The sequence below is a fragment of the Rhinolophus hipposideros genome (assembly GCF_964194185.1).
Source record: "Rhinolophus hipposideros genome assembly, chromosome: 5".
Classification (NCBI taxonomy): Eukaryota; Metazoa; Chordata; class Mammalia; order Chiroptera; family Rhinolophidae; genus Rhinolophus; species Rhinolophus hipposideros.
Genome location: NC_138051.1, coordinates 97,736,479 through 97,761,395, shown reverse-complemented (window position 1 = coordinate 97,761,395; position 24,917 = coordinate 97,736,479). Strand labels below are relative to the sequence as shown.

General features: G+C 50.5%; 1 protein-coding gene across 5 annotated transcripts in view; it reads left to right on the top strand.

The window, feature by feature from the left end:
* Positions 1–16,507: 16,507 nt before the first annotated feature.
* BCL11B (BCL11 transcription factor B) overlaps positions 16,508–24,917 on the top strand; it is a 95,301-nt gene continuing 86,891 nt past the window's right edge. For 4 of the 5 annotated variants that reach the window (XM_081047786.1, XM_081047783.1, XM_081047785.1 and 1 more), the window contains exon 1: positions 16,508–17,559. In XM_081047786.1, coding sequence (XP_080903912.1) covers positions 17,502–17,559 — 58 coding nt within the window. In that variant the 5' untranslated portion in view covers positions 16,508–17,501. Of the gene's footprint in view, positions 17,560–22,043; positions 22,174–24,917 lie in introns of those variants that run through there. The other variant, XM_081047784.1, reaches the window with a different exon arrangement.

Sequence of the window (24,917 nt, the reverse complement as noted above, 5' to 3'; positions counted from 1 at the left end):
GGAGCTGGAGCGCCAGGGCTGATGGAGTGTCTTCCAGGAGGAATGGGAAGGCGGCTATTCATCTGAGTGTGTGCGAACAACTCTTTTCAAGAATTTGCTCCTCTTGGGGAAATGGGGTGGTACCTGGAGGCGACATGGGAAAATTATAGCATGTTTTAATTAAAGCCACTAACATGAGGCCATTTAGTCCATGCCGAGGACATGTGAATACTGTAGCACTTGGGGGACTCAGAGATGAGGGAGATACCATCCCTGCCCCCACGCAGTTCAGCAGCAGAGATGGACCTACAGAGATTTACAGCCCAGTGGGTGATGATGCACTGTGATGGATAAAGTCCAGCGGCTGCTGGGAGCCCGGTAGAGGAGTCTGACCCAACTGAGCAGTCAGGGAAGTCTTCCTGGTGGCAGTGATGCCAGCTGAGCCTTGAAAAGGAGGCTAAGGGGCCTCTACCCCCTGGAAGCCCTCCATGATCCACCTAGTCAGAGTTATCTCGTCTGTTTTCGCACAACATCCCATCTTTTTCCTGCTGCATTCTGCTTGATATTGGTCACTTGTCTGGATTCCATTTATGTGTGTCAGGCACCTTCCACGCTCAGATGCTCAGTTTGGTACTTGCGCCTGTATCATCTCTGAGTCCTCAGACATCCTGCTACGTTTCTTCGCCTTCTGATGTCTGGACTAAGGCATGGCCCTGTGCTGGTCTCTTACCTCCAATCTCAACGCCTCCAACCACTTCTATGGGCTAACTCCGAATGGTCTTGCCATCAGAGCCCCGCCTCTGCCTATACCCCCTTCAGGAGCCTCAGGATCATGTTCAATGAAATTAGCCAGGCATAGCTCCTTCCATTCCCTCCCTCCCTTGCTCCCTCCCTCGTTCCCTCCCTCGCTCCCTTCCTCGCTCCCTCCCTTGCTCCCTCCCTCCCTCCCTTTCTCTCCTTCTCTCCGTTTCCCTTCTTTCCTTCCTTCCTTCCTTTCTACCTTCTTTCTCTCTTTTCTTCTTCTTTTCTTTCTTCCTTTCTTTCCTTCTTCTTTCCCTTTTAATTCTTCCTTCCCTCCCTTTCTCCTTTCTCTCTCTCTGTTCTCTTTCTCTATGTTCCTTTCATTCGTTCCCTTTTCTTAAAAATACCATGAAGTATTCTCTTTTATATATTTCTTTGTCTTAGTTGGGATCATGCTGTATGTTTTGTGTTCTGCTCGTCTCGCTGGTGAGGAGGCTGCTGCCCCTTCCTGCTGGTGGGCCTTCGCCAGCCGTTCGCTAGGTCACCCTTGCCTCATTCCCCACCCAGTGCTACATGCGCTCCTTTGTTACTCCCTCCCTCGTCTCCCTCGTTCACTCCATCCACTATCCATGGACTTATTGGTCCATGCCCTTAATCCCAGGAGCTTCCTGAGGGTGGAGGCTGGTGACACACAAATGGGTGTCTGTGGTCTCTGCCTGCAGTTACTCATGGCCCAGGTGAGGGACAGAGAGAAAAGCCTGCAAGGCCTGGGATGTGGTCGTTGCCATGGGAACAGAAGGATAGAGGGGCGCTGCGGGAAGGAGGTGCTGGGGGGCAGACTTGCAGACTTCCTAGAGGAGGGCCCTGAACAGGGAGTTGCAGCATGTCACCTGATACAGGAACCAGGCCAGAGCCCCCCAGAGACACAGTGTATGGATGGAGGCCACGGTGAGCACAGCACTTGGTTTGTAGGAGCCCACAGCAAGTGAAGAAGGTGGTCTGGCTGGGGATGAGATCAGATTCTGAAGGCCCTTTCAGTGGGCCTCAGTTTCCCCATCTGTAACCAGATGGGGCTGAACCACCATTCCCAGGATTCCTTTAACTCTAAGTGTTCACCATGGAATCATGTCCATTCTGACATGATTGGGACAATGAGTCCCTGGCAGTTTAGAGTGTTTCGGTTTCCCATGGTGGGCATTGTGCCGAGCCTCCCAACCCTGAGAACATGGCAGAGCAGCCTAGACACTCCCCTGGTTGGCTGTGTGCCACAGTGAGTCAGAGAATGGCCTCTCCTGCTGGGAGCCTGACATGCATCAGTATGTCACCTCCTGGGTGCCCCCTTCCCTCCTGAGTGAGTCCCTGGTTTCCTTAGGACCTGGTAGCCTTCCTGGACACCTAGTCCGAGGTGAGGGCTGGCCTCTCTGGCCTCTCACAGGGCATGTGTGGCACACAGTGGGAACTCGCATGGTAGTGAGGCGAGGAGACTCGGAACAGACAGAAAGAAGCCCCAAATTGCCCTTTTCCTTCCCTGATTGGAGAGTCCCATCAAGCCTGCCAGTTCCCTGTCACCCAGTGTTGTCCTGGGCAACTGGGAGTCATGAACCTTTTTCAAGCCTTTGTCAGGCCTAATGGAGACAAAGTCCTGTGGTTTCTCAACAGCTTGTTTCTCATTTGCTGATTGACAGATTGAAAGGGGACTTGGGGAATGTTTGGCTATAGCCATGGGCCTGGGAGTCAGGCATGGAGGCCCCGCTGGGCCCAGGCACTGCCTCCGGGCAGGTGCCTCCGCCCCGGCCTCAGACTCCCTCCCGAGGTAGGTGGATGGCACCATCTCTTGGTTCCTCCCAGCTTAAAAGTTCTCTGTTCCAAATCCATCCATCAAACACTATTTTGAGGGCTTTGAAGTGAAGTGGGCTTCGAAGTAGGTGTTTTGTATTATCCCACACACCTATCTCAGGCGTTCCAGAGTTTGAAAGTCTCTTGATTGGCACGCCAAATGGACACATTTCTGGATGGGAGGGGCTCTATCTGTGAGCCGCTTTTTCCAAGGAGCTGACTGGTCACCTCCAAGTCCTGCAGGCCTGTTTGTTCCTGGTGGCAAGATGCACAACGAGTAATAAAGTCTGCTGGCTTCAGACCCCTGCATTACCCTGAAGGCCCCGTACTTCTTCAATGTGATGGGGGCAAGCACTCGGAGAGAGACGGTGAAAGAAACTGTGCCACCAGTGAATATCAGAGCATTAGGAACAAAACAAAACAAAACATTGGCTCAGAATAAGAATCCTGAGTTAGTTATGTAACAAATCAGGTGTGTTATCTCTGTCGTAGAGCCAGTCTCTTGCTCCCCCAGTTGACTGGTGAAGAAATTTCTGTTTAAGGCTCATTTGCCCTTTTATTCAAGACATGGTGTCTAAGGGACACACTGTCTTTGGATATGGTGGTCAACAGGCACAGCCTTCCGATATTGCAAGTGCTCATCCACATTTCCCAGCCTCCCTTGCAGTTAGGTTGGGTCACAAGACTACCTCTAGCCAATGCGCTGTGAGTAGAAGTGAGTGTGTCACTTCTGGGCTGAGGCAGACCAGTGTGACTCTTTGATGTCCCTCTTTCCCTGCTGTGGCCTTGGAGGCCATGAGGTGTGGTGAGAGGGGCAGGAGGGCTGCAAATAAGCAAAGCATAGGCCATCAGAGAAGCTACACATTTCCTGTGTGAACACAGTTGGAGATTAGTTTGTTAGGCAGCACAGCCCGGCTTTTCCTGGTTAACGTGAGGATGTAGAAATGATGGTATCCACACCACTGGAAAACCGACTTTGGATCCTCACTCTGCCTCTACTGGCTGTGCAGTGCTGGGCAAGCTGCATGACTTGGCTTTCCCTCCTGTGAAATGGGATACCGACATCTAACTGACAGGGTGAACATGTTGACGAGTGGATGTAAGGTGTTCAGCCAGTGTCTGACACACAGTAGGGGCATAGACTGTCAGTTCTCGTCTGGAACCCTAGCCCCATGACTCCACTCTTTCTGGAGGTTCACAGTCTAACAGGGAGACTGTTAGCTAAGTTACACCAGCTTGCCATACATGCATGTTTGGTCAAGGTTGCAGAGGCCTGTGTCTGGGTGTGAAGCCAGCACTTCTCAGAAGTGTGAATTCTCCATTTGCCCTCCCACACTGCACACACAAGACCCCAGGCAACAGAATTGTCGGGATCAATCCTGACCCCGGCCTGAGCTTTCTTAAGAGGGTATGTGGGGGAGAAAGAGGTTCCTTTCTGATCTTCCAGGGGCTGGAGCAGGGCTGGTTTTATTTGCCTGAAGGATCTCATGGGTGTGTACGTGGAGAGGGAGAGAGAGCAGTGCTTCTAGACTCGGTCATGTCACAGATGGTTTCAGTACAAACCCAAGACACCTGTCTTTCATCGAATTCCATTTTCCCTAGCACTGTCATTCACTACCATTCCTACACAGTGGTCTGCTGTTTTTTCTCTCTTGTTTTTTATTCTTTATTAAATCCCCAAATGAAAATGAAACCCAACCACAAACCGAGCTGACACTTCAAGTGGCTGAAGAGTTTTAGCGGGGTGCTGGCTTATTTTGGAGTTGACCTTGCATAGATGCTGACTATCTGCTTACTGGGGGGTGGGGGTGGGGGGGTGGATGGGATCTGAGGGCCCCTGGAAAGGCTTGTCAGCCCCCAAATGTTCCCTGCACTGAAATGTTGCTCTCTCCACCCCCCCGAGTTCTGCCGTTATAACTGGAGTGTGAAGTATGTGTGAAGCCCGAGCTAGGATGAGAGGCTGGTGTGAATGTGTGAGTGGGGCTTCAGTGTGGAAGGATGAAGCGGCCATGTCCTGGCTTCAAGACATTTACAGTCCAGTTGTTGCTCTTCTTGAAGGTGACAAGGTGGCATGGGGGGGGACAGTTCTTCCCAACATTCTTATCGCAAATAAGCATAAACTTCGTGGGTCGTAGGAAAGGCCTGTGGCCTCTGAGCCCGAGTGCAGGGTCCTCACCTGTATTATCCAGCTCTGTGCCCCTGTGACCCCCTCAGGGCCCAGCACATAGCTAGAGCATGTGTTAGTTTCCTAGGGTTGCCGTGACAGCAGTACTGCAAACCGGGCGATTAAAACCACAGGCATTTCTTGTTTCACAGCTCTAGAGACCAGAAGTCTGAAATCAAGGTGTGGGCAGGTCCACGCTCCCTCTGAAGGCTCTCGGGGAGGTCCTTCCTGCCCCTTCCAGCTGCTGGGGGCTGCTGGGCATTCCTGGTGTGCCTTGTCTCGTGGACTATGGCCTTTCCCCCCCGTGTGTCTCCCTCTGTGTGTCCTCTCCTTTTGTCATAAGGACTCAAGTTGTATGGGATTAAGGGTGCGCCTTAATCTTGTAAAACGTCACCCTAATTTATCTAATTATATCAGCAAAGGTCCTATTTCCAACTGAGGTGCAAGGGTTAGGACTTCAATATATTTGGACGGGACACAATTCAGCCTGTAACAGAGAGCACTCCATATTTACCGAGTGAATGATCAGATGCTTGGGAGCAGAGAGGCCACTGGAAAATGAGTGAGGGAGATCCAGTAGGTTGTGGTGCCTGGTGATACATGAGAAAGGCATGGTTTTCACCCAGTTCTCCCCCCGCCCCTGCTGAGGCCCACGGTCTTTCTCCTCTAAGGGCCACTGAGCACTTTTTCATTCATTCAGCGACTACATTGAGGCCAGACTCCGTGCTGAATTCTGATGAAACTTAGAAGGAAAACATACGTGCCCATCCCAGGGAGTACCCAGCCACACAGGGGAGAAGGCTGTGACAATGATAATTTTGATGCCGTAGGCTGGTAGATGTACAGTTAGAACTCGGGGAGGGGGTGGGTGGGATTTGCCTTTTCTTAGTTTTTAAGTTTTGGTTTATCCAAGTCAGGATATTTGATCTAAAAAGTATTTGACTTCACAACTGTTAGGGGAAATCTGGGTTCCCTGACTAGGGTCAGGGTTTTCTCTGCAAATATCAGAGCGTGGGTGCTGGTGACAAGTGTACTTCTCCACGAGGGCTCAGGGCTGGAAGCAAACGCATCTCCAGAACTGGCTGTGAAGCTTCCAGGGGAGAATGTCCTCTGCAGGAAGAATAGGAGCCATCCTGTAGCCTTCCCTGTTCCAGAAGGCTCTGTGGTGAATACATAATTAGGCCTCTGTAATTACCAGTTTGAATCTGCCTAGGACACCAGGGCTCCCACCCCCTAATTTACCTTATAAATTTATTCTGCTAAAAAAGTTGAAAATGTCAGTCTTCTGTGAAAGCTGCACAAACGCATTATCTCCCTGGATGACAGAAGGAGGGGGAAGCTTCAAGAGGACATTCTTCATTGTGAGTGTCTAAAAGTACCCCCGCCCCTCCCCCACTTAGCATGCACCCAGCACAGAGCCCAGCGAGGCTGCTGTCTGAGGCAGATGCCTCTGGGCAAGCCTAGGCTCCATCAGGACCGAGAGCAGCAACTCCTCGTCCTCCGAAGGTCCAGGGGAGAGGTGGCATTTCAAGCCACCCCCTTTGGACTTGAGAGAGTCTTGCCTCAGTGAGCAGTTTCAGGTGATGGAGGTCCCCAGACAGAATAGAATGAGGGGGGAAAAAAACGAGGCAGCTTCTTTATGAAGTGTGATATAAAAAACTATATAGTGAATGCTGCTGCCCAGTGCCATCCAACGGAAAGGCGGGGCTCTTCAATACGGAAAGCGGGGCATCAAACCTTAGTAACATGTGGGACAAGTTTCAACTTGTTCCGTGCAGTCAGTCGGGTGTGAGCTACGGTTGAGAGAAGGTGTGTTTTAAAGTGTGCCGTAACTCATGGATTACGAACAATGCATTAACATGAAAGGTTTCATCCTCCATCATGACAACGTTCTGGGTGACACATCACTTCAGGTATGTGGCAATTTCTGTTAAATGAAAACATGACGGTGTGTCCTCATCCACCTTATTCACTGGATCTGGCACCGTGCGACTTCTGGCTCTTCCCCAAAGTCAAAATGACCATAAAAGGTAAATGTTTTGAATCCATTCAGGACATCGAGGCAGCCACGACAGCGCAACTAAAGACACTCATGGAAGAGGACTTCCAGAACTGCTTCAGAAAGTGGCAAGAACGATGGGATAAGCGTGTTTGAAGAGAAGGGGAGTATTCTGAGGGGGATTAGTGGCAATGTGTCTTTTACTGTAATAATTTTTGTAAAAATTTAAACATTCACCATACTTTTTGATCACACCATCCAACCTTGTCCTGTAGTCCCCCTGCACCCGTGATGGTCCCATGCCAGTTCAGTGTTCTCCTGTGACTTCATCTCAAGCTATTCTTCATAGCCTAGTGATCACTCTCTTGATTCTTTTACAAAACTTCACAAAAAATGTGGTGGCAAGTCTTTCTTTAAGGACATTTTAGGGTGTTTGGGGGAATAAATCTTTTTTAAAAGAATCTCTAATCCCATAATGCTAACACAAAGGTGGCTGTCCTTTCTGCATCTCCTTTCAGTCATTTTTTTCATAGATGGTCTTTTAATTACCCTCCCCCCTCCTCCCCTGAAAGTACAGTTGCTACCACTTCTTTAAATTTTGGCAGGGTTGATTGTAAAAGCTATAAATGCTGACTATGGGAAATTTGGAGACTAGAAGGAAACGAATGGTGACCCTAGGGTCCCCATCTCTGAGATGACACCTGCTGACATACCAAGGGTATTCTTCCCAGCCTTTGTTCTGTGTGCTCAGCCTTTTCCGTGCCCCTGTGCCCGTTTGCAGATGTGTTAGGTCTTGTATGGAGGTCTAGCTGGCTCATTCATTGATCACCTACTACCGTGTTTCCCCGAAAATAAGACCTAGCTGGACAATCAACTCGAATGTGTCTTTTGGAGCAAAAATTAATATAAGACCCACTCTTATATTATATTATATAAGACCCAGCCTTATAGTAAATAAGATTCGGTCTTATATTAATTTTTGCTCCAAAAGACACATTGGAGTTGATTGTCCAGCTAGGTCTTATTTGGGGGGAAACACGGTATGTGCCAGCTGCCCCTGAGCACAGGAGAAAAAGCAGACTCTGCCGCTAGGAGCTCAGAGCCCAGTGACGTGCTGTAGTTGCTTGCAGTACAGACTATGATGTCTTCCTCTAGGTATTACCAGAGATTAGCCTGGTCCCTGGCACATAGTAGGTGCTTCACCAATGTTAGTTGAAAGTGTTCACGAATCAAATCTGAGGAGAATTGTTCTTTTCAGTGTTGAAATGGAAGTGCTGAAATGTATGCTGTAGGTGGCACTGGGTGAGAGTCTCCTCTCAACCCCAGCATAAAGCCCACACAATAATGTCTGTAATTTATTAAATGCCAGGCCCTGTGCCGGGGCTTTCAGATAGACGATCTGATGTAATTCTCACAACGTCTTGGGTGTAATATGAGGATCTGAGACATGGAGACAGGAAGCAGTTTGCATGAGGTCTCCCAACTCCCAATGGCACAGTGGCGCTGTGCACCAAGCTGTTTGCGTCCTGCCCTGCAGGGAGGACAAATTCAAGTCAGGGAATAAAAGGGTTTTATACTCTGCAGCAGTCTGTACCAATCTTAGTTATTTGCCCGTTCCCAAATGTAACGAGCAGACCCTCTGTCTACCCTACTGTCTCTTGCTGCCCTTCAGCCCACTGCTTCTGTGTAGTCCTCTCTGATACTCGTCATCTCCAGACCATCTATCTCTGCCTTTCCCCCTTCCTTTTGCAGGGCATGGGGGAAACGCTAGTTCAAGGCAGCAGGCCGCCTTCTTGGCTGCTGGTGGGAAGGGGGCTGACAATTGGCCTGGCCCGGCCATCACTCCTGGCAGGCAGGTTTTAGGGGGTGGATGCCTCATCTTTCATTTAGATGTGACTCTTGGCAGCAGCTGGAGGTAGTTGCACGGCCCGGGAGCTAATGCAGCCACTGTAATCGTCGTCACCTCTAACAACTCTATGGGAGCTGCTGCTGCATTACGTGGGGCATTCAGGGGCTGTGTGCGTCAGTGGTGGGTGTCGCTGCCAGAGGTTGGACTGGGCACCAATGCAGCTAGGGAATGCAGCGCCCCCTCACTGTCGTTAATGAAAGGAGGACCTACATGACCACTGGCCAGCCTAACAGGTCATGTCCAGTTGCAGTGAAAGTTGCCCTTGAAGACCTTGGTGGGAAAAAGCAACTCAGAGCAGAACAGCTCACTGCAGGAGGAGACTACCTTTCCTAATGGTTTCTGGGGAGAAATCACCACCTGGCATGGATATTCCAGCTTTGGGGGTCCCCCTGCTACCTCCTGGGAGTCTGGGACCTGACCTGCATTTGCCCCTTACTTGGGAACTGTACCCCTTAGAGATCAGGAGGAGCCTGGGAATAAGACAATTCAATAAACTCACAATAAAACACCCACAGCCTTTCATACTTTTTCACTTTCTTTAACTCAATTTATTTTTCATTTTGTGGACAGAGATTTAGTCCGGGTATTAGTTTATGATTTTTTGCTGAAGGAATTACTCAACACACACACATATAAAAAGGAAATATTATTTTTATTATTTATTTTGTGCCATGTATACCATAGGAGAAAGAAACGGAGTGAAATCACTTCAGTACCGCTGTGTTTTTCATTACAAAGTTATTACATATAGAAATTACTCCAAATTATCTGAAATGAATGGAAATTATGAGGTTTAAATTCCCCAGGTTACTGCAGGCACAGCTCTGGAAATTTATTTTGTCATCTTGCTGAACATAATTGCTACAACAAAATTTCTTCCATTTTACAACTGCAGCATAACTTATTTATACCGGTGTAGCTGTAATTTTACATCAATAAGTTGCATGGGAAGGAATACACAGGTGGTAATTGAAAACAATAATTTGTACTGAGGTCCAGGTGGAACGTTGGCTGACGAAAAGACTCCAGTTACCGTCGGCAACAGCTTTGTGTCACTGTGGCCTCTTCCCATCCCGTTAGCCAACACCCTGCAAACCATCCAAACACCTTCAATCATGTCCCCAGTGGCTGCCAGGATACGAGCAATGGCTTGTCCGACTTCCCACCATGGCCTGTGCACCCTAATGTGGAAACTGAGGGCACAGGGCCCTGGGGGAATGAGGGAGGACTGCCCCCTCTCATGCTGTCCAACTTGCTTCTGGGTTGGGTGCATTTAGGTACCCGGAGCTAATTAAGGTGTTTGATAGATTTCAATCGGAGTATGAGTTCTTGCCAGAAACATCGACAATTCGATTCCCCAAACACAACGCGGAGTGTTAAATCCACTAATGCTTTATACATTACTATGTTCCTTTCCAGCCGGAATGTGTGGTCTGGGTACAATATCGAAATGGTCCCCAAACAGGCGTCCTCACTCTTCAGTTCTCTAATTGTTCCTGTTAAGCAGATACAAATAATGAAACTGCAGATGCCTGTACTAAACCCCCATGGCTGACGAATCTACCCGTTTGAATCCAGAGACCCAAATTCAGATGTGAAAAAATCGACCGTAAATCTGTCCTGTTTAGATTGCAGACCATCGGAGACAGATCAGACAGAGATGGTTATCTTCGCTGGGGTCCAGTGTTCCATTCCAGGCAGGACACATGTGGGGGCAGGGGGAAAGAGAGAGAGAGAGAGAGAGAGAGAGAGAGAGGCAGAGGGGCTTTGTCACAAGTTCAAATGGGAAATGTTATTGCCACATCCATATTTTAGAAGCCATTGTTGTTTCAATGATCCCAAAGGCTTAAAATCACAGTGAAAACATTTTTTTTTTAAGAAGAAGGATCCAGATTAAACTAATGCACTGTACCAGAATGCACAGCAATCCAGCATCTCAGTTTTCCCTGGGTGGTATTAATTATCTTTTGTTGTAGCAAATTGTCTGCCTTGTAAATTGAGCTGAAAGTGTGTCTTCAAGCAGATGCAATGTTTTAATATGCGATAATGAAACAACTTCTATAACTTCCACGTACTATAGATCTATTATTCCATCTCCAACAACGTTCCTGCAGTTCAAACTTTGTGTTGTGGAGGCTTGTTTGTTTGCCATCTTGCAACCTTAACCCTTCTCTGTTGAGGGAATACCGCTTACGTGTTTTCTAGGGCACAAACCACCTTTGTTGAATTCACTCGAAAGCATACATGGCTGTTTCTAGAACTACAAAACAACAGATGAGATCTCCCAGAACCCTTTTTCTTTTCCAGTTCTGGAAGGCATATCTGAAGCAAGGTGTTGGCTGGTTTTTATTTTCATTTTTCAGTAAGCGCCCCCTTGCAGCATTCTCGTTAGCTGTGTGTTTCTGAGGATGCTAGTCTGACTCATGCCACTTTCTCCTTCTCTCTTCCCTAAGCAAGTACTACCCCCTCACTTCCCCTCTCCACCACTTCCTTTGTAGTGCATCTCAGCACAAACAGGAATTTTCAGAGCCCGGGTTTGGATGGGGGTGCGTGTGTGTGCAGAGCTTGCAACTGAGTCAGATTTGTCTACAACTCCAACTTAGCATTTAGTGAAACTTCCTCTTTCTCAAACTGCTTAAGGATACAAACTAATTAATCCTCACAACCCCATAAAACCCTTGTTAGAAGGTGATCATTATTGCCTCCACCCCAGCCCCCCCCATTTCCTATCACCACACACCTCACTGTAGCAGCCAGAGTCAGAACTGACAATTCCCTTCTGATTCCCAGCTCTTTACCCAAATGAACCATTTTAACTCTCTTTCTCTTCCTTGTGGATGATCTCAACAGGGGAGATTGACTGTCACTGGATGACTGAATTAAAACTGGTGTGTGTGTGTGTGTGTGTGTGTGTGTTACACTTTCAGTTATACAGTATGGAGACTTGGAGACAAGATGGAAAGGAGCAGAGACCCTTTCTGTACACCACACCCACCCACCCACCCACCCCCATCCCCACACACCCATATCCACACCCACACCCACCTGCACAGCCGCTCCGACCTCTGTGCACGAGGGGGGTGGAGGGTGGGACTTAGTGCAGTCGATCATTTTTATGAACAATATTTCTCCCAAGCCGACCAACTGGGTGATGCCAGTCCCTACCAAATTTGAATTGATGACTCAACCAAAGAATTAAAATTAGCAAGGCAAGAAAATTCCAAACGAGGTGAGAAAGCTGTAGAAATAGTTCCAGATCCCCCAGTACTGAAGCCATTCAATATCATTTCTGATGACAGGGACAGAGCTAGGAACATTCAATGTGGGTGTGAGTCTTTTTCATATACGAAGAGCTGGGTGAAGTATTTTTTTTAAGGAAAATAATACATGAATCAGGAACAGTGACTTTGGTTTAACCCCTTGCAGGCTGCAGCTGTAAAGGCAAGAGGCAATCGTGCCTCTTAGGTTTCCCAGGACACACCTATGCTTTATGTAGTTAAAAAATACTCGGAAATCTACTACCGTATAAAACCCAAGTATTTCTTGCAGAAATAAGGTACAAATGGTGACATGTTTTCACAGAAGCAATGTTGCAAAATTCAGTACCTGGAGAGAATCAACCAAGCAATTGTTGGGAGGCAGGTTTCGTGGTCCCACCTTTGCTATGAGGTAACAGTGCAGAAAACCCCCTCCAGATCCAGCAAAGCCTTAATTGAGTGCTTCTGGCACTTAGAAATTTGCTGTAATTTTCAGAAATGACATCAAATAATTCTAGAAGATATGCCAGGAAGCCCTAAAGACCTCTTTTGTGTTTTTATGCTTCTGGATTTGATAGCTCCTAGAGATTCTAGAATTGTAAGGAAGGAGTTAAGAGCCATCTTGGGGGCCTTATTAATGTGTACACAAATAGGATTTACTTAGTGCCTCCATTTCAGTTTCCTCAAAAGTTAACACAAGTCAATCCACTGATCAGATCGATGTAGTTTATTTTTCCTCCTCTTCTCAGTCAATAGCGTTTATAAATCCCGAGGAACAGAAATTAGCAGTTTGCTTCTGAGTCGGCCCCACACCAGTAAACGCCAAAAGATTCGTGTTCTCTTTGCACAGCTTTTCTGCAGAAACATTGGGGGTTCCCATTTCAACTGACACTACCCATCTTGATTCTTTCCAAATTTTTGTAAAGACATAATATAAAATATAACAGCTCAGAAGGCAAAGATAACCATTACAGAATCTGGTACAGAGCCCTACCTCAGCTAAGAGTTAAGTATTCATTGGTTCAAAGAATTTTAAACAAGAAGCCTGGCTGGGGGGGGGCGGGTCATGTGTCTGCATCATCTGCCCCCAACTGCATGGTGTGTTATACGTAGCACACATAGGGAAGCAGAGCCCCACACAAGTTAATAAAAATGCACCCTGATTTGATGAAATGATTTCTGATTTCTGAACTATTCCTCTATAAAGAAATTTAAAGTGACCGAGAATATGGGGGATTATGTGCTGGAGTGCAATGTGAAGCTAGAAAAAGAAGAGCAGGGAAATATTTGTGAGTTCAAAAAGCTTTTTGACATTTTTCCCCCCAATAGTACAGAAAATGTAGCATTTATTTCCATCTAATTCCAGTCCGCACAAAGCCCCAGCTCTGGGCCCAGCACCCAGTAGGCCTACAGCAGGTGCTGGAGAAATAAGTGTGAAGTTGTGTAATATTTAGGACCGTATGTTCATATGCACTTTTTCCTTTATCTATTCACATGTTAAGCACCTGCACCTCCCCCCTCCCCTTTTTGGCCGATGGAGTGACTTTTATTCTAAACAAAGGATTGGTAGATCAAGGGGTGGTGTGTGTGTGTGTGTGGAGTGACCTTCTCAGAAGGGTACTGGATCCTCTGTCTGCCTGGGGTCTTGAGGAAGAGGTAGGGGTCTGGCTGTGGCCCGACCTCTGCCACCCCTTCTGGCCCGCCGCCTGTTATCTGGGCATTAAGAGAGTGGAGAAATTTTAGTGTGGGCCAGCTGCCGAGGCCGGGAGGGGTCGAGGGAGAGGTCAAGGTCGGAGGAGAGGCGGCTATTGATCCGGTTTGGAACGCGAGACTGGGAGCGCAGCAAGACTAAAGGGGGAGCTGTGAGACCAGACATTAACAGCTTTCAGCGCTAATGACGCCCGTGCCAGACGGGCAGAGGGAAAAAAGGGAGACTGGAGCGGCAGCTGGGATCGCTCGCTGCCTGCTCCCGGCCGCCTCCCGGGAGACAAGGAGGAGGCGGAGGGCGAAGGGGCCAGTGCTGGGCTGGGCAGGGCCAGAGCCGCCTCTCCCCGGCCGCCGCGAGATGGAGCGCGCTGGCAGGCGGTGGCGTGTCCGGCCCTGCGCCGGCCCGCCCGCGCGTCCCTCTTCCCGCCGTCGGGGCAGTGTGGGGCCAATGAGGAAGTGCTCCGCGGTCAGTCGCGGCCCGCGCCGCCCCCTGCCCGCTACTTCCTGCCGGGGGTGGGGCGGAGGTGCCCCCCTCCCCAGACCTCACCGCCGGAGCGCGCGGGAGGTGGCAGCTGCAGCCCGGCCCCTGAGCGTTCTGCGCAGTCTGCTGAGAGTCCCCTTACCTGAGGGGGTTGCCCCATTACCTCTAGCCCAGACCCGGTCCTCTTTCATTGTAATCAGCCCTCGCTGGGCAAGGGTCGAGGGTCGGGATTTCGCGCTCGGGGGCGCACCGGGGCGCCGGCAGCAGGCGTGTGGAGGCGGTTTGAGTCGAAAGCTACCCCAAGGGCTGTGTGACCTTGGGCAAAACGCTAAACCGCTCTGGACTTCACAACGCCAAGTCTCAGAAAGAGCTGCTTCCCCAAATTTAAGAATCTGCGCGACTCGGGATGACTGGTTTTGTAGTTTTCTTAAGAAGTTTATTAAAGGTGCGTGTGGGCATTTTTTCTTAGGCCACTTTCCTGGAAAGATTTTAGCGGTGGGGCGGGATGGGAGGAGAGGGAGGTGCTTCTAGACTTTGGACCACGTGGAGATAGGGTGAGAGTTGGGGGCGGTGGGCAGCTGCGGGCAGTCCCCAGGGAATCAGATCCCTGATTGTCCAGGGGTGGAGAGTGCCGACTGGCCCTACCCCACCCCCCTCCACAGCCCAGTCTCCACCCGCTCGGCCCGCGACCCTGCAGCCTATCCGCAAAACTACATGCTAGGGCACATTTTATTATTATTTTTGGGGGGTGGTTTGGACAGGGAGCTCTTTCTGTCCTCACTAATGGGCGCTGCGCTCTGTTAAGTTGTTGGTCCCGTTGCCACACCCAAGACCTTGGGGTTGAACAAAAACCCCGTGTGCCCCCGAAGGAAAAGGCCCCGAGAGAGGTGGCGCGCCCTGAGGCGTCACGGCCCAGCCCCTCGCTCGGATGAAGCCAAGGGAGCTGGGCCTGGGGGCGGGGTGGGTGGATGCAGCAAGGCTCGCCCGCCAAGCCCAGCCCCGAGCCAGGCCCCGACCCGCCCAGGCCGCCTTCAGGCCCAGGCCAGAGAAACCCTGAGAAGGGAGAGCGCTCTAGCTGCTTGGCGCGCCCGGCCGGGGAGGTCAGGTCTTCAAACAGACGAAGTTGGCCGGGGCCTGGGGAGGGATCCGGCTGGGAGGGGCGATGTCCACGCGACCACGGCTTGGCCTTGTCCCTGGGCCACGGACAGGGCCCCCCAACTCCACTTGTTCTCGCCGGGTGCAGAACACACGGCTGACAAGGCAGCTGGTCCTTCCCAGTCAGACCCACGATTTCAAGTCCTGCCCTAGGCAGAGGAGCACTGGGTGTGTGTGTGGGGGGGGGGGCGTCGGGGGAGGCGTTACTTCCAGGTTGCTGTCATTGTCAGGGGGTGGGAGGTAACTGGGGGACCCGAGTATTTTCAGAGATCCGGCCACACCTACTTCTGGGTCAGCACATACAAGTTCCTCTCCCACATGGAGCGCCCCTGCCCTGGTACCCCAATGCTCCCCGCAGACCCTGGCCTTAGGGGGTGGGGCCCGTGTTTGACTCTCCAAGTAGTTAAAGGGGTGAGGCGGAGGGAGCGCACAGATTCGAGTGATCACTCCTCCGGAATGAGACTCAAACAAGGTCCACGTTCCTCCCCCCAAATGTGATCTTAATTCTCTCCTCTTGGTATCTTTAATGTTGTCCACTTCGCTTTCCCAGAGTTTGTAATACCAGGATTTATACAGAGACACTTTTTGGAAGTTTAACCCTGATCCCCCAATAAAACAAAAAGTATAAACAACCAAGTGACTTTTCCTGGGTGATGAAGCAACTGACCATCTCCCCCAGTCCCTGCGGCCACTCCAACCCTCTTGCACAGCGTCCCCCTGACTCCAGCCCCCCAAGTCCGACAGCTTTTGGTGGGTGGCTGGGAGTTGCTGGCGTTGATTCAACTTACTTCCACACATAATGTACTCCGCCCCCCTTCTCAGGGGGTCCTGCTCCCAGGAGGGGAGGAGGAACAAGAGAATTTTCTTTTATTGAAAAATATCCTGCCCAGCGTCTCCCCCGCCCCCCTTTTGCGCTGCCAGTGTACGAGGAGTAGGTGAGTGCACAAAAACGCCGTTTGCAAGTGTGGCCTGATCTGCGGGTGTGCGCACGGGCGAGTGTGTGTGTGTGTGCGTGTGTGTGTGTGTGCGTGTGTGTGTGCGCGCGCGCGCAAGCGCCGCGCGCGAGCGTGTGTGTGTGTGTGTGTGTGTGTGTGTGTGTGTGTGTGTGTGTGTGCTTTCTTGTTCTCTTACAGGGTACAATGTTAAAAAGCCACCGCTAGTCGCCCCCAGTGCTCCGACTCTCTGGGTCTTTTTGTCTCTGGTGCAGATTAAACGTCACGTCCGCACTTGAACTTGAATTTTATCCCATTGTACAGAGGCAGCCCCAGCCATAGAGAGACCGAGAGCTCCCAGAGAACCCGGACTCCGCCATCTTCACGTTGCAATCTATAGCTCCCAGTCCGCGCCCGCACCGACCCAGGCGCACTGGGCTAGCCGCCCCTCAGCCCACCTCCCCCCGGGCCCGCGGCGCCAGGGGAGCGCTGGGGAGCGCTCGCGGGGACCCGGCAGCCTCTCCGGCCGGCGCCAGCCTGCCAGGTGAACTGGGAAGGAGCCGCTCCTGGAGTCCCCCCAGAGCCTCGGAAGGGTCAGTCTCCGAGAAAAAAACAGGCAGCCCGCAGAAAACCCAGAAACAACCGAACCCGGGCAGTTTTACATTGCTTTGGGTTTTTTGAGGGGGCGGGGTGAGGGGGGTACGAGACAAGTCCCCAAGTTTTCTTTGCTTTTTTTTTCTTTTCTTTTTCTTCTCTTATTTTTTTATTTGTTTGCATTTTTCTTCCCCCCCACCCCCCTCCTGGTAGAAGTGCGCTTTCCACCTACCAGACCCTGAAAGTGTCAGGAGCCGGTGCAAAATCCGGTTTAAGTTCAAGAAGACATTTGGAAGTCCAGGAGGCCACGCAGTTTGAAGAAGTGCAAAGGATTTTTTTCTTTCAAAAGAATATATATTTTTTAAAGAAACCAGCCAGTCCGCGGCAAGCAACAGCAGATTTTTTTTTGCCTCTTTTTCCTATTTTAGATCGAGAGGTTTTTCTTTTCTTTTTCTTTTTGCAAAACAAAACAAAACACAGCATAGAAGAAAGAGCAAAATAAAGAAGAAGAGGAGGAAGAGAGGGCAAGAGGGGAAGGGGGAAAAAAAAGAAAAAAAACCAAAACACCAACCCGGGCAGAGGAGGCACGGCGGCAGCAGCGGCAGCGGCAGCGGCAGCGGCAGCGGCTCGGCGGCGGCGGCGGCGGCGGCGGCGGCGGCGGCGGCGGCGGCGGCGGCTCCGACCCCCACCCCCGGCTCCCCCCATCAGAGCAGCTTTCCGGGCGATGCCGGAATAGATGCCGGGGCAATGTCCCGCCGCAAACAGGGCAACCCGCAGCACTTGTCCCAGAGGGAGCTCATCACCCGTAAGTGTCTGCGGCGTAAGCGCGAGGGGCCGGAGGATGGGGCTCCGGGCGCCCGGGGCTGGGGACACCGAGCCGGGCTCAGCTGGACCGGCTGCCGGGGCGGCCCGCGGGCTCCAGAGGCAGTGCGTCGGCCCAGAGCCTTGTGGGGGGCGGGGGGCCATAGGAAAGTTTCTTTGCAGCCCCGGGAGTCCGGGCGCTGCGCCGTCAGACGCGCCTCGGGCTCGGGGGCCTGCGGAGCGGGTGCCGGGCGGGAGAGGGGGCGCGCAGGCTGGAGGAGGTGTGTGTGTGCGCGCGGAGCCCGGCTGGACGCTCGCCCCTCCGAGCGGCGTGTGTGGCGGCGGCGGCGCTGGTGGCGGGGTTTGGAGAGGAGGGGGAGGGGGCTGGGGGAGCGGAGGGGGAGGGGGCAGCCGGGAAGTGGGGAAAAGTTGGCGAGCGCGTGGGTCCGTGCTGAAGGCTCGGGCGGAGGAGAGCGGGGTGCGCTGTGGAATGCGGGAGATGTGGGGAAACGGGCGGCCGCCGACTCCGAGTCCCCGGTAGCTGCACCCGGCGGGGCAGAGCGCCGGCCACACGGGTCCACGGGTTCTGCAGCCGCCTTTCTCTCCCTTCCCCTATTTGCAAAAGAATCCAGCTGCAAGGCCGTTTGCCGGGCTCATGCACCCCCCCGCATTTCCCCACCTCCGCTGTCTCCTGGGATGATCCTGTCTTCTTTTCCCCACTCCAGAAAAGGTGGGGGTTTGGGGGCTGGTGAAAAATACCCGCCACGGGGGAACAAGGGTTGTCAGCTAGGAGTGGGAAGAGAGGGATGTGCTTGTAAAACAGTAGTAAAAAAAAAAAATAAATAAAAAAATAAAAACAAAAAAAGAAAAGAAAAAAAGAAAAAAAAAAGAAAAGGAGAGAGACCTATCAATCTTTTACGCATCCTTCTGTCTCAGTATCTTTCATCTTCTCTATCTAAATAAACAAGGCAGGTCGAAGTGGAAATCCACCGGCTGGGCTGGAATCTTGTGGATTTCAAGCCAGTGGCGGGGCGTGCAGTCAGGCAGCAGGGCAGAGACGCAGCGGCTTCCAGCGCCCCAATTGGGTTTATGTAGAGAAGGGAGAAAGAGAGCGTGAGCAGGCCAGGTACGGGGTGTGCAGGGGAGCTCGCCCCGGGTGCCCGCAGAGTTGCACCGGGAAGGTCGGCTCGCAGCTCTCCCTGCCTGGCCGGCGGCTGCTTCGCCGCGCTCGAGCATTTCCCCGCGGTCCTTTCTCTCGCGGTGTCTGGGTCGCCGCTGCTATTTTTTATTTTCTTTTTTTTTTCTTTTCCTTTATTTTATTGCAATAGAAATAAAGCATCCTCTGGGTGCCATTGAGACCGCGGTGCAGGTTGTGTTCCTGCAATCCTCCCATCACCTAGTCTGGCTGGGGCCGGGCTGCCCGCGCGGAGCAGGAGAGGGCTGCGTACCCAGTCGCCGCAGAGGACTGGCTGCGGGGCAGCCGAGAGCCGAATATTTATGTTATATTTTTAAAAATTTAAATAAATAAATAAATATATAAAAGGGTTCTCCCCTCCCCTGAAAACCCGCCTAGGAGCCATCTGCTCGGAGCAGTTGCTGCTGCCATCTCTCCTTTGTTACAGCAGATACATTAGTAAGAATTTGTGGATTTATTATTATTTTTGGGGAAGGGGAATAGATATTAAGTGGGGTTCACCTTGGGAGAGGGATGCCTTTTTGGAGGGAGGGAAGAGGACTTCTTTTTTATTTTTCACCATTCTAACATGAAAGAGGACTCGCTGGTTGCATTTAAAACAAAATGTTTTGCAACCAGATTTGAGCCTGGTTTGATCAAGGTTCTTCTTTTTGCCAGTTGACATTTGTCCTTTACCAATAATCGCTTATTCCAATCCCATCCCCACCTTTAGATAGTGGAGTGGTGGTTGTACTGTCTGTACTTGCAGATGCCTAATTTCTCCAGGAGGCAATGTGCCCCACGTAGCCTCTGTATAATTGCAAGGGTTGTTTTTTGAGGAGGGGAAGGTTGAGGGCAGGGGTTCGGGGAAGGGGGAGTTGTCAGGGGTGCACTGCTAAGCTGGCAGCAGCGAAAGAAGCCAGGGGGAAAGAAGCAGGTAGGTTTGCTTTCCTTTTGCTCTCTCCTCTCCTGGCATTCCTGGGACATCAGGAGAAAGCCCTGACAGGAAGGACTGGTGGCAGCTGGGTGCTGGGGACACGGGGTGCCTGGTGTGACAGCCTTCCATCCTTCATTTGTTCCGTGTCTCTCTCAGCCTTGCTCAGAGCAGTGCTGGGGAAAGAGGATGACACTGGAGCAGTGGCAAGGGAGGGAAAAGAGAGAGGCAAAGCAGAAGAGGGGGGGCGGGGGACGGGAGACGAGAGGGCAAAGGGTATCCTGCCTGCCTTTCAGGGCACATGGAGCCTAAAGCCTGTGCTGGGATGTAAGCAGGGAGAGTGGTCCAACCAGTTTCCACACAAGGCTATTCATTATCAAAAAGCAGCTGGCTTCTTGGTCTGTCCCGTGTCACCGGGAGGTGGGAGTGCAGGCAAGGAAAGGCAAGACCTGGGTGCAGTTTAGGCTGCATGGCCTGTGGAAGTGCCCCTCCACGATGGTGATGATGGTGGTGATGATGATGCAGGGTTGAAGGTGCTCTGGAGCCCTGGCCAGCAAAACAGGTGCTGTCACAGCCCCCACCTGGGGTTCACATTTTCGGTTTTAAATGTGAGCGACACCACCTATAACGTGGTGTATCTTCAATTGGGTGGCAGCCCGCTGGCCTCGGGAGCTGTAGCCCCAGGTTCTTTAGGGATGACTGCAGCCTAGGACCACTGATGGCCTGGGAAACACCAAGAGCACACAAATAGCCTCGATAATCTTGGGTGGAGAAGGGCTCCATAATGAGCTAGTTAAATTTACAGACAGGGCCAGTGAGAAGAGGAGGGACGTATAAAAGAGTGTGGGAGACAGCTGGGGATGAAAACCTGGGCTTCTGGTTTGTTTCAAAATGTTTGACCCAGATGGATGTGGCTTTTAAAACCAGAGGACCGACACAGCTATTAATAAAAACAAACACACAAAAAACACAGCCACAATAGCGAAGAGGGGAGGAAAAGGGACAGTGACTGACCAGGCAGAGGGAAGGGCGGTGAGCCGGCTGTGCAGATAGGGTGAGTGGAGTGGGGTATGAACATCAGTCCAAGAAGGAGCTGAGGCTTTCTGAAGGAAATAAGATGTCTATGGTCAATCACACCACCCCGATGAAGGTGATTGTTCAACAACCCACCAACAGGTTTCCCTGGAAGATGAGTAATTTGCCGTAGGAATTCATGATTTTGCAAAACAACTAGAGACCCAAGATTTGACTCGGAAGTTAGGCTGCGTTAATTCCACGGTTGCCCTTTAAATTAGGTTTTGCTTTAGCTGTATATTTTGAAGGCGGCTGTGCTCACAATTACCTAAATTCCCCAGGGTGTAGTAGATCGCCAGTTGTTCACATATCTTTCAAAATTGGGCCTCTGATAAATTTCCTAAGGTTTGCCCCCCCCCTACCTTTGGTAGTTGGTGGGGGGAGTGAGGTTGGTTTCTTCTGCACAGAAGGAAACCCCATATCATTAGAAGTGTGATATAAGTCAGCTGCTCTGATTCCACCGGAGAATAAAATGTGTTCATCAAAGGTGTTAAGCCAGGCTGATTTTATTCATTTGTAATTCACACCTGAGAGAAAACAGCCGTGAGCATATTTTAACAATCCCTAATATTTTTAAAGGGTATTCTCTCCCTCCCTGAATATTATGTACAATAGATGCATTTTTCTTTTCTTTTCGAGGGGGAAAGGTTGCTATGTGCCTGTGCTCTGGCCTTGGCGATTTTTGTCTGGGCTTCAAAATATTTCGTAACAGAAAACGAGTCATTCCTTAAGTGCTGGAGTGAATGCAGTTCCTTTGGTGAAACTGGCCTTAGGGACATAGAAGGAGCTGAGTGAGGTCAGAGGGTTGGGTGTGGTGCTTTGCTGACCACTGTGCAGGGCCAAATGGGTCCTCCCGACTGAAGTGAAGGCCAACTCTGGGTGCATTTGACAATAATGAGCGTTCTGTCTCGGTGAGATGGAAGCAGGCAAAACAGTTCGTTGATCATAGATACCGGTTTCCGACTGTAGAGCGCACCACTTTCGAGCGTGTTATCAGAATCGAGCCCTTGGCACTGTCTTTTCGCTTAGAAGACGGCTTGCACCAGCCTTCTCTTTTCCCTTTTCATCTCCCTTCTCGATCGCTTCGCAATCTCTGTTGCTTGTTGTGATAAAAGACTTTCCAAAATAAACTTTCAGTTGCATTGGCTTCTGGTGGATGGCAAGCTTGCAGCGCCGCGCCGCGCCTGGCTCCACGTGGCAGCTAGGGGGCGCTCGGCGCCCGTGTCATGGCTCGGCGCCTCCGCTACCACCGGCTAGGAAGGGCTTTCCGCCCGCAGCCCAGGCCCCTGACGTTGCTGCAAAATGTCTTAAGTGTGAAGTTGTAATATTGATTTTCCTGCAGAGATTCGAGCAGGACAAAAATGAGAATATAAGTTTGAGAAATCTATTTCCAAGCTATCGGCATTGATTTACAAGCCCTTACTTGGCAGATGGAGGTATTTTTCTTTTCTTTCTCTCTCTTTTTGAAACCATCAAAACGGTTAGTTTTGAATAGGTGTGTGTTTCCCCCCCCCCGATTAGTCTGTGGTCTTGACTTCCTGAAAATTCCTTTAGTCTGCTAAGGCAGTTATGATCGGGCAGGGGGTCTGGGAAGAGTGCGCATCATTTTGTCCGTTTCTGTATTGCCCGTTACAGATGCCGGGAACAGCTGAGATTCGCTGCTTTGGGGAGTCGTGTACCTAAAACAGCTTGATGAATGGAAATCCTCTTAGCTCAGATTTTATAACACGTGGATTCTCAATTCCATTTATTAGGTAATGTCCCCACTGTGTTAAGGGAAGTAATGCCATTCCCCCACGATATAAAATGCCAACTCAAATAACGTGTGAAACTTGGGAAGGAGTAAATGCTTGCTGGATCCAGCATTGCTAATACCTTTCACCCAAACAGGGCTGGTAATGGGGTGGCTTTTAATGAAACGATTTCTCCCTTAAACATGTAATCCAGTGCTGGGGGATATGTGTGCTTTGGATCACGGGATTTCTGGATCTATAATGTTTTCCAAGTCTCAGGAAATCTGGAAACAGCACGGGTAACCCTGAGTCCTGTGTTTGAGTTCAATATATGGGCAGCAGAGGTTACCCTGCGACGCGAAAGAGTGCTTTATTCTAACCTGAAAGAGAAATAAATTAGGTCAGACAAAAGCCTAGTGCTGTCATCAGCTGGAGAAGGAGCCTTTACTCTCCAGTACCGAGGGCCGGCAATTTATCTGATGATTTCTCTACTTCATTTAATGTTCGAATTGAGCCAGTTGTAAGCATATCACGGCAGCGAGCTCATTTGACGACTCATAGATGAAGTGTCACTGTCACCTCGCTGCCTTGGGCTGGGCAGTGGCCTCTGGCCTACAGAAAACCGTTAAAAACATTAACTTGAGAAATCCCCAGTCCTGTGCCTTGGAACTTGGGGGAGTTTCACAAGCTGTACCTAAACGCAGAATACAGATATGGCCATGCTTGGAAAAAAAAATATATCTATATATATGGGGGAGGGTGAAGATGGGGTTCTTGACCTTTGGAGACTGTTTCCTGCATCTCCTGTACCTTAAGGAAGGACTCTCTGGCTGTCCGGTTAGGTCCTACCTTTAGCTGAAAGTCTCCAAGGACTTTGGCCTCTAGGTTTAATGCTGTGTCACATCTGGGAGGACAAGGGAACATAAATGCTCTTCGGGGACTGTGCCCTGCATGCACGATCCAGTAATTGCTGCTTGCTGAGCATCTTTCTCTGAAGGCGGCCTTAGCTGTAGGGACCCTGACTTATTTTTGAATGGGGAGCGGGTACGGAATAACAGCGGGAATGAATGTCCGTGTCATCCAGCTGCTCTGAGTATGGCTTTGTCACTCCACAGCATTCTTTATTTACTCACATGATCAGGCCTGGGGGCCTCTGTGTTCTGCGTGTGTCCCCCCACCCCAGGGGCTGCTTTCTGCTCCCACAAATCTGTTTTTCCCGGGGAGCCCAACGTCATTGAGATCTACTCTGTCAGGTTCTCTTCCCCTCCCCAAGAAAAGCTGTGTGTTGACTGCCTCCTGAGCAGTTTTCCCAGGGTGCGTATAAGAAGTGCCGCGACCAGGCTACTTGGAGACACATGAGAGCAGTGGGACACACTTCTTGCACGAGCCATGGAGGGGAGTGGGGGGAGCAGCACCGTTTTCACTGGCAAACGTGACCCCAGATCGAGAGGTTTGATTAATGGTACTACATTCCCGGGGACTTCTTGTCCGGCATTTTGACATATGCAAATCTTTTGTGTAGTTGCTGAAATTCAAGAAATTCATTCTTTTTTTTTTTTTTTTTTTTTCCTGAGGCAGCTGATAATCTGCTTGGGTGTTGAATTAGCCAGGCCAAGCTATTTTACTATAATGAAATCCCAGGCCACACAAAATGAAGTAACTTCAAAGTAACAACAAACAAAACACCCCCCCAAATCCTGTTCTACAGCACTTTTTTATGCCCCCCTTTCACTGAACTGCTGAAATACAAATACATTTGCTAATGTTCTAATGAGTTCTCTACTAAAGCAACACGCAGACAGGACTCCAGCAAGTTGAATGCCAGTGTTACTGTGATTAACATGTGCTTCAGAAATGCATGTGCTGCTAAGAAAAACAACAACACAAAAACCGGGGCCACGGTGAACCGCCTACCTGGGAAATGAGATGTTGAAAGCGGAGCGGCTCTGCCGGTACCATTTGCTGCCTGCCTCAGAGAAAGTCCTCCAGCTGAGGGCTTGCAGTCCCGTGTACCGTGTGGAGGAGCCTTCTTCTGAGTAGCACCTTTGAAAAAGCATAGCATTAAATAAAACAAACCTCTTCATTTGGCTGCAGAGAAAGCTTTTATATTGCATCATTACGGGCCCTGTCGTGGCTGTGAAGACTTAAGGCATTTGCAGTTTTGTGGAATCTTCTGGATGTGTTTAGATGGATTTCTGTCCGGGGCGGCAAATCTTTTTGTATTTCTATTTTTGAATCGACTGTTTTATTTATCGAATCATAGATCACCCCATTCTTTGGTATCATGGACTCGGCTTTTTAAAAAAGTAACCTTTTGGTCACGGATAGGATCTGTGAATACACCTGAACGCAGCCTTCCTTATTCATTTGGTCTTTTTTCCTGCTTTTGAATGTGTGCGACCCGGCCTGCTGAGCCCAGTTTTTGGGGTTCTGGAGAGGTGTATGCG